The sequence below is a fragment of the Episyrphus balteatus genome, chromosome 3 (genome assembly GCF_945859705.1).
Source record: "Episyrphus balteatus chromosome 3, idEpiBalt1.1, whole genome shotgun sequence".
NCBI classification, from domain to species: domain Eukaryota; kingdom Metazoa; phylum Arthropoda; class Insecta; order Diptera; family Syrphidae; genus Episyrphus; species Episyrphus balteatus.
The window spans coordinates 72,892,079-72,901,698 of NC_079136.1; the positions used below are offsets into that span (position 1 = coordinate 72,892,079).

The 9,620-nt window shown below is 32.3% G+C and overlaps 1 protein-coding gene and 1 long non-coding RNA gene across 2 annotated transcripts; one reads left to right on the forward strand and one right to left on the reverse strand.

Annotated features, from left to right (window-relative positions):
• Positions 1 to 465: 465 nt before the first annotated feature.
• On the reverse strand, positions 466 to 1,626 carry LOC129915746 (uncharacterized). Its single transcript, XR_008772364.1, has 3 exons — positions 1,115 to 1,626; positions 919 to 1,058; positions 466 to 856 (listed from the first exon to the last, which is right to left on the reverse strand). It is a non-coding gene; the product is annotated as an uncharacterized LOC129915746 (long non-coding RNA).
• Positions 1,627 to 3,095: 1,469 nt separating this feature from the next.
• On the forward strand, positions 3,096 to 8,091 carry LOC129915725 (bromodomain adjacent to zinc finger domain protein 1A-like). Its single transcript, XM_055995385.1, has 3 exons — positions 3,096 to 3,445; positions 5,136 to 7,260; positions 7,643 to 8,091. The coding sequence occupies exons 1-3, from the start codon at positions 3,321 to 3,323 to the stop codon at positions 7,979 to 7,981; spliced, it is 2,589 nt and encodes an 862-aa protein (XP_055851360.1). The 5' UTR covers positions 3,096 to 3,320; the 3' UTR covers positions 7,982 to 8,091.
• Positions 8,092 to 9,620: the final 1,529 nt, after the last annotated feature.

Consider the following 9,620-nt stretch of genomic DNA (forward strand, 5'->3'; position numbering starts at 1 on the left):
AAGTAGTTTGTTCCTAGTAAATCTAAACCTTTTGAAACTGCCCAGCAAACGTAGAACTACAGAAAAAACCGACGAAATATGTACGTCAAAGAAGTACTTCTTTTCCACTGAAAAAAGATAGGAGCTCGGGAAAAAACTCAGTTATATACTTTCTGTATATAAGAATACGTGAAGCATCTATCTCTTTCTTGCATGCAAGATGAAATGAATTTCCCCTCCTATAAAAGTACAGACAAGTGTACTTCAAAACTACATCAGCGAAGCACATCTGGAAGTGCTTCTGATGTACATTTTCCAGTACTTTTTTAGCTACAGAAAAACTACTGAAACTCCATATGGCTCCTTGAATCTAGAAGTACGTAATTAAGTGGTGAAATATGTACGTAAGAGAAGTAGTTTGTTCCTAGTAAATCTAAACCTTTTGAAACTACACATGAAATTACAAATAAACTCTGAAGTTAAAACTTTGGTTAGAGATTTAGATTTATTCAGTCGAATTATATATCAAAACATGAACGTCTTGTGAGACACTTTACTTCAGACTTCTATGAGGAATGTTGGCGTTGAATTTCTCTTAAATCTTACATCTACGTCAGGAATTTTGGAAATTCTTTTTCACTAAACGAAGGAGAGTCGCTTCATGCACACAACTGTTGAGGGGAACAAAATGCTTTCCTAGCAATGTATTTGTAATACGAACTTGCACATCTTGATTGCCACTCGAACGGACTGCATGCAATACTGTGGCGAGCAAGGAGTCTCTGACGTCATTTTTATACTCGACATAGAATTGTTGAATGTTGGTTTTGTCTAGGATTAGAGCGAACACATCAACAAGTGGTCGGAGGGTGCAGACCTGAGAAAAAAAAATAGTACCATCAGCTTCACAAAGAGCAGAAGGGAATCTCTTTAACTTACACTACAAGTCTGTGAAATGTGGATCACACTCAAGTATTGTAGTCTATACTAAACATTAGATTCGTTTCACTCGTTCTGGATGGCGTGGAGGAAAATTTCGAACTGTAAACTCAGTCATTGATGTCTGGAATTGATCTCCACTAGAAGACAGAAAAATCAACAATTATATAATTTATTAATTTTAAAATAAGCATACCTATATTTTCCAAATCCATTGGTGGTGGTTTTGTATCATTTTTTCTATTTTAATTTTTCTAAATGCACAAGGCTAAGGTTGTGCATTTTGATGATGGAAAGAAATGGTGGTGGAATTTTTATGGCGTGCCGAAGAATTTGTGCTACTACACATTGTGTATTGAAAATAATTTTCACAAATAACACTGATTAAGACGATATTTATTTTTTCAAATTAAATTGTTTTATTTTGGAGCACAGAAATTTTTTTTTTTTGCTCAGCTAATGTTGCTGTGGCTATCAAGGTTTCACTAGAAATGCAGGAAAATGGCGAGCCGCCATTACAAAAGAGAGAAAACCTTGAGCATTGCATACATCGCACTCTTTTCCTCCCATTTACCAATGAGTTTATTTTTTTCAGGAGAAACAAAACTACAATATTTTGAGGGGAGAGGTTTTGGTAAATAAGGAAACACATACATCTACAAAGTAAAGACTTTGTTGGTGGTTGTAATTTCCCCTAAACTACTGAGGTTTGGTTTGCAGGGTTATACCAGCTTACATTCAATATTACATTACATATTAGGGGTATTCACGATCCGATGCAACTGGTCTTTTATCATTGCAAAAGTGCAAAAGTGTAAAATTTTACAACACTACAACAACAAAATATACGGATTAAAATTTTACAACAGTCTTGCACTTTTGCTATACCCTAGACTTATTGCAAAATAAAAATACAATAGAGTAAAATTATTTTTGACAGATGGCAGCTCACCGTCGCGTCGCCCATGATAAACAATTTGTCTTTTTTATTCTGTTTAGTATGGTTGTCAGCTTGTCGGTACTCATGTCCCGTAATTTAGTTTCTTTTGATGTAAAATAATTTGTGAAAATTAGTTAACCCGAACAAAACAAAGAATCAAATTATAAAAAATGGAAAAAAAGAAGAAGCAACAGTGGAGGAACAACCCTGTTAAAAAAAAAAACATCATGGATTTCATTCATGCTTCAATATTTACTATAGATAAGAAAAGGGGCGTTCACGATCTATTGTAAAAAAATAAAATTTTACATTTTTACTAGGCCTGTTGCACCAGATCGTGAATACCCCTATTTTTTTTACCTGCAGAATACCTTTTTTACGCTCTCATTTTGTTTTATTCCTCTTCTTTTATATATTCCAAGGTTTTTTTTGCCTCTTATTCCTTGCAGCAACAACAACAACCACAAAAATGTCAACATTTAAGCCTAGTACGCAGATCACGCTAAAATTTATCTTTCATACAAATTTCCTCCAAAGATAAATTTTAGCGAGGATTTTTAGCCAGGTAGTACGCAGTTCACGCGCTAAATTCGAATTGTCATCTACTACTTTTGCAAAAAGTCTCCACTCAATTTAGCTCGCGAAATAATGCTCAGCGCATTTTTTCACAGATAAATTTTGACATTTTTGTGGTCGTTGTTGTTGCTGCAAGGAATAAGAGGCAAAAAAAACCTTGGAATATATAAAAGAAGAGGAACAAAACAAAATGAGAGGGTAAAAAAGGTATTCTGCAGGTAAAAAAAAATATGTATGTAATATTGAATGTAAGCAGGTATAAGTAAATGAAACTGTGATTCAGCCGTTATTTTAAATTTAAATTTATCTTGGCTTTTAGCGAACGCGTGTAGAGATAAATATTGTCGAGATAAAATTTAGTTTAGCGCGATCTGCGTACTGGGCTTTATCTGTGAAAAAATGCGCTGAGCATTTTTTCGCCAGCTAATTTGAGTGGAGACTTTTTGCAAAAGTAGTAGATGAGAATTCGAATTTAGCGCGTGAACTGCGTACTACCTGGCTAAATATCCTCGCTAAAATTTATCTTTGGAGGAAATTTGTATGAAAGATAAATTTTAGCGCGATCTGCGTACTAGGCTTATTACTTCGAAGAAATTTCATAGTACTAAGTACTATTGAAGCACCACTCAGAATTTATTTTAATTTTCATCACTGTTTCAATACTTTTTCATTCATTCAAAAACGGCTCTCCTTTTCCTCTCTCTCGCATGCTAACACAACAAATACAAAAACAAAAAGTGCACCGTTTACAGTTTATCCGATTGTTTACGTTAAAGTTATATTTTTGAAGAAATTTACCGAAAAAATATATTTTTTAAAGTACATATTGTATTTGTATAAGAAGCATCAAAGCATTGAAAAAATTTAAGCTTTTTCTTATACAAAAATGCCGCTCTGCAACCACGAGGAGTTCAAACAGTTGCTACGGCTAGGAAAACGACAAAAATTTAGAGATGAGAATGAAAAAGTATTTTATTGTGGCACAACCAAACGGATTTTTCGGAATTATGAGTAAGTACCTATGTAGCGATTATGAAATAAATATTTTAATTGCAAATTATGTAAAAACAAAAACTTAGTAAGGTAGGTAGACACCTAGACACATTCATAAATCATAACATGTTAGCCCTGTTCCTTTGGGAGGTTGCAAAGTACTACTAGTATTTTACTAGCGATTATCAATGGAACGCATTTTCAACAAACTAGATTAACCAAAACATCTGTAAATGAAAATCAGCCAACATATCCAGCCCTTCCCGCTGAACTATCGTAAGGGACATGGCGCTTAGTATTGGAAAAATACAATGTCCATAATTCAAAATTTAATATGGCAATTACGATTATTTTGCAGGAAGGGGTCGATATTTTGTACCACCATTACCTATACCTTTTAGTTTAGCCAATGAGGAGTCGAATGCAGGGAATCTGAAAAAAAAAAAAAAATAGCAGCATTAAAGAGGGGTTTATTCTGAGTTTAGGTCTCAATTTGCATAGGTATTATTTGGTCTTGTCCAACATTTTGAAAAAACGCGTAGGTCTTAATTATCTCGAGAACGACTAAACAAACGACTCAATGGGTCGTATGTAAAAAAAAGAGCTTAATCTCTTTTCCCTTGAAAAGTGAGATAGAGCTTAAGTTGAGTCTTTTTGCATTATGAGCCAATATCATTTTAATAACATTTTTATTATTTGTATTTAATAAGAGAAATTGAAAATAGGTGCATTCGACTTAGTAAAAAGTAATACCGCCAGCTTCTGTGCATCAAGTCGGTAAATTAAGCCCACGCTATTAAATAATTGTTCCCTAAGAACACTGCATTGTAGAGTGGATATAAATTGTCTAGTCTTCTTTATGAAGAGGGTTTTTCTCCACTTTTTTTTTGTCCGAAAAGAAAGATCTCCATTAATAACTTGTTTTCACTACAGGCCAAATTTGATAGTTCGCAAATTAGGTCACTTCGAATTCCAAATTAAAAATTAAGACTTTTTGCATTTTTTCTGTGTTTTGCCGAATAGTATCAGTCACAGACCATTACTCGGTGTGACTGCCATTGGTACGCGCCATTCACCGGCTCCTCCCAACTTCTTTCTTGTCGCAACTTTGCATCCGCATGAAAATCCGCATTGATTATTGCGGAGGCGAATGCGAATGCCCCAATTCATGCGGAAGTCCCGCATTTGCGGATGCGTGTGCGAATATTCGCAACATCCCTAATTGAGACTTAAGCGTTTTTCAATATGGTGGAACTTCAAGACCCGAATCAACCCACAAGACCAAATATTACGCAAACTCAAAATAAACCCCTCTTCAATTGCAAAATAAACCCCTCTTCAATTGCATTCAAACTTTACTGACTTAACAACTTTTTTCATATTCCCTGCATATGAAGCCAGAATTATGGATGTATCACATTCGTGTTTTTGGCTGAACATAATGAGAATAAGCTCTACATTCATGTGTTTCGAAAGTTTGCTATCAAATTGGTCAAAAATTGCAACTTTACATGTTAATTGAAGTAGTTTTGATATGAAACTAGATTTGAAATAAAATATTAAATTGGCCGTTAGTCTTGGAATACCAAAGAATTTTCCAAATAATCTGAGATTTATTTTTACTTTGAAAAATATTTCCTAAAACAAACACAGTTTTTTGTTAAGCTAAAATTTTTATTAACTATCTTATTTTGTCTTTACTTTTTAGACAATATGCTTTTCAAGTTCTGGCTAATAGTTCTACCATTTGGAAATGCCGGGTAACAGGTTGCGAAAATCTTACCTATGAAGAAGCACTAAAGAGTGAACAACTTGCTTTAAAAAGTAAACATACATTGAATGAAAATCTTTGCTCCGTTGTTTTGATTTTCATTAAAACAGTTAAACAATCATCTTTAAAAAATGTACGTAGTCTATGTTATGAGTTTATACGAAACAGGTTTTTCGTTAACGAACGTGTAAAAGTTCTTAAGGAATCTTATAAAAAAACAGCATTTATAATCACTAATGTTAAAGCAAAATCAATAATATTATCCTCATCTGATAATATTTCTTACGAGTATAAACCTGATCAGGTTGAATATACAGTAAAAAATGAAAATGTTAATAGTTGCATAGAGTTAACGGTTGAATTTGAACAAATCAAACGTTATAGAAATGCATTAACTTTTACATTTTTAAAAGAGTTTATTGAACAAAATGTAATAAACGTTGATAATATTTTATTACCGGAGCCAGAATCATACAAGAAGTACGTGACTGATAAAAATTTATCATTTGATAAAGTATTCATTGGAAAGATACCAAGTTTCTATAATTATGAAAGAGACAAATTTGTTAAAGAAAAAAGTATGATTCTATGCAAACAAACAGATGATCTTGAACGCTTTGATCAAAAATTACTTCCAAAATATGAACAAGTCAGTACTAATATACCTATTGAATACTTTGGTGATGCAATAATGTTAAATGAGTTTTTACATACATTTTCTAAAATACTTTGCCACAAGAAAAGTATTGATTTATCAGAACTTACACGAGTATTAACTACTATCGAGATTGATGGACCGTTAAGTGAAATATTAATAAATCTATTGCAAACAATTTTTAATTTCCAAAAAGAGGAAGAATCTGAATATCCAGTTTGGTACACAAGCATTGATGAAAATAAATTTGAAATAAAACCATTAAAAGCTATGAACGAAGCATATAAAACTCATTTTTACATTAGCTCACATTTTTCCATGAAACTTTATGATTTACCACTAAATACGTTTACTTTAAGCGAAGTATTGCGCTTGCATTTATTGTCTTCGGGAGCTCCGGTTAAAGATGCAACTGAAATGTTTCGTCAAATGTATCGCAGTGGATATTCATCTAAAGAAGATCCTGGATTGTTGTTTTGTATAGAGCAGCCACATATTCTTGATTCACTTAAAAGTTTAAGTATATTTCAATTGCCCACGCCGCATATCTGTCAAATTATTAATACATTAACTGCTCAAATACTTAGTTATTCTCCAGCGATCAACATGATCGATAAACAAATGAATCGAATAACACAGCTGAAAATAGAAATTGAAGCAAATCGCTTATTGAAAAAGCACCTTAATAAAACAATACAAACAAGAGTAGATTCCAAAGAGATTAACAAGACTAGAAAATTGAGCAACAACATATTTGGATTCAAGCCTTTTCTGGGAATGGATCGCGCTTATAGAAGATATTATGTGCTGAGATCAATACCAGGAATATTTGTGGAGCATCCATTAGACACTCTTAATGAATGTTTGCAAAATCCTCCGACAAATGTTCCCAGTTTTGTTGATCATCCAAAGCAAAAAAATTTAAATGAAAGATATTTGACTAAATTGTACAACAAGGTTCGAAGAAATCAAACAAAACATTCCAGTAAATCTCAGAACAATAACAATCTTGAATATAAAAATTTGAATAATCAAACCCTGAATGATACCCAAAAAATTGAAGAAGAATTTAAAATCACTGAAGATGAAACAAATACTAAGCTACCATCTCAGTATGAACTAATGATGTGCACTGGTAGCTCAACGAACTGTCTTGTTCATGATGTTAATAATTCAGACAGACAAAGGTGGGCTTATTTCTACAAAGAAGAACATATTGATGCTGTAATTCAAAGTCTGAATCCATTTGGTGAGAGAGAAAGCAAATTGAAAAAAAGTTTAAGTATGATGCGTGATTTAATTGTGGACCATGTGAAAAATTGCCCCGTTGAGAGGTTATCATTGAATGGTTCGCCTGGCGAAAAATTGTTTGACCAAAACCCGATATCAACAGAAGAACTGAATGAGGTATTTTATTTAATTTTTTTTTATTTACTTAAGGGCCAATTTTTCAATAGTTAGATGAACCTCAGATAGAGCTTATTCCTAGAAATAAAAGTTTTTTTAGTATTGACATTTATTCCTCTGATAGTCTAACTGACGATTGAAAAATCAGGGGTCGAATTACAGCATACGATTACGATCACTCGTTAACGTTTTTACTATTTGTGTCTCTATTTATTTAGTAGAAAAAGATAGGGACACATAGCAACCATACGATAACGAACGTATGCCGTAATTCGACCCCAGGGCTTAATTAATATTAATTATTTTGTCGACATTTGAATTATAGATTACCTTCAACATGATCACAGTAAATAAGTTTCGTTGTTTTTTGTTTATTTTAAAGGTTCTTCAAGATGAACTAAGAAATCAAATATTTAAACTTACTAACCAGATCATAGCTTGTAACTTAAGAACGAAAATACAAATAAAACATAATCCGATTTGTTCACAAGACAACAATGATGTTAAACTGGACTCACGAAACCAAGAGCTGGAAATAATATGGAAATGTGTACAAGAATTGTGCCTATTACTCTTGAGCGTTAAACAAAATATCAAGGAAATATATTTAAAACATCAAAATCTAGAACAGTGGGAGATCTCATTGATGGAATCTACAAGCTTTTCACAAGTGTTTCTTCATTTGAACATTCTTGACAGAGGTATTTTGTGGTCATCTTAAAACATAAACTTTTGGATCATACACAATGGTAAATTCATGCAAATAATATTATTTAATTACATAAATTCTAAAATTATGTTCTAAAACAAACAAATAAATTTAAAAGAAAAATTAAATTTCTATTGAAATATAAATATAAATATAAAAGTTTTTACCACTTATATCTCTTTTAACACTACGGTCTGTAAAAAAACTTGTAGGGCCGAAACTGGTAGGTAGGTAGGATAGGTACAATTTTTCAAATTTTTTTTTTATTACTCTGCGATCTGCGAAATAAGGCCCATAGTATGAACATTTGTTTTATTAACGCTGACTAGAAGAAGATACACATTTTTTTCAATTATTGAGTGCAAGAGGTCAACGTTGTAGGTAATTCACTTTATTTGCACGTTGTCCCCATGCACTCTGGTGTATACGTGTTCTTTTTTTATTGCTTTTTTTAAGACCACATATGTAAATGCAAGATTAGAGAAAAAAACGGTTGATCAATGTAGAAAATTTAGGTTTATGCAACCTGTCCATTGATTTGATAGGATTTCTTAAGGACTTAGAACAATTTTGCTTTACGCCGACGAGATAACAACAAAATTTCTTAAAAATTAATCGACCCAAAAATGTGGTTTTAGAAATTTTATGTCGTTTTCTATTGACGAGATTCAGAATCAGATTTGTGAATCTGACAGCTGAAAGGGGTGTGAAGACAAGAAAAAGTGGAAAAATCTCGGATTTCATGATCTGTTTGACATTTGTCTGAACATTTGTTGTTGTTTTATTTTTTTATACGCACAGATTTCGTGCACAATTACAAAACTAGATTTCATATTCTATTTGTAGTGGAAAATCTGAGTTTTTTACACAAAAATCTCAAAAGCAAATAGAAAACGCAATTTAATATTACGGCTACATAAGCGCTTCCATATAAAATTTTTCGCGGAAATCGGTACTGCTAACAACAGAAGTATCAAATACTAATAATCAAAATTAAACCTTCACTTTAATATTTAACTGAATTATATATATTTCATCAAACCAATGAAACAAGTTAATAGTCAGGTTAAAGGCTAACGCTGGGTTAAATTTTATGGTTGAGAAAGTCAACTATAAAATTTAATCGAAGACTAGCCTTTAACGTGACTATTAAATTGTATATTGGTATTGTGAAATTTGATTATTGGTAAGGCCCATTGTATTACAAAAGCTGTTTAGGGATCGGTTAAAGCGATCAAGAAAACAGATCAGGAAAATGATTACAATTGATAATTGGTGTAATATCAATCACACATTCCGCACTAATCGATACAAAATCATTTAAGAATAGGGTTTAAAAAAAATCGAGTTGTACAATTATTTATTTTTGTAATTTTCTGATGATTCAAATCAGGGGCCTCTATTGCGTACAACGATTATCTTTTGTAAAAACGCGGATTCGTGGAATTGCGATTGTGTACAAAGAGTAGTTGTTCAATTTAAAGTATTCTTTGCAAAGTTTAGTTCTTATAGTTTTTTCCACGCTCACATCCGACGTTGAAGACTGGAGTTTGCAGGAAAATGGAAGGGGGTTCTATTTTCTTATGAATCGTAATTTAATTTAAAATGATCGGACTGACTTTGTACGGTATGAAGTCCGAAAGGTAAATGC

Bases quoted from the DNA above. Each gene is read 5' to 3' on its own strand.
- LOC129915725 (XM_055995385.1), top strand. From the start codon at position 3,321: ATGCCGCTCTGCAACCACGAGGAGTTCAAACAGTTGCTACGGCTAGGA. The intron at 3,446-5,135 runs GTAAGTACCTAT...TTTACTTTTTAG, and splicing joins CGGATTTTTCGGAATTATGA to ACAATATGCTTTTCAAGTTC. The intron at 7,261-7,642 runs GTATTTTATTTA...TTTATTTTAAAG, and splicing joins CAACAGAAGAACTGAATGAG to GTTCTTCAAGATGAACTAAG.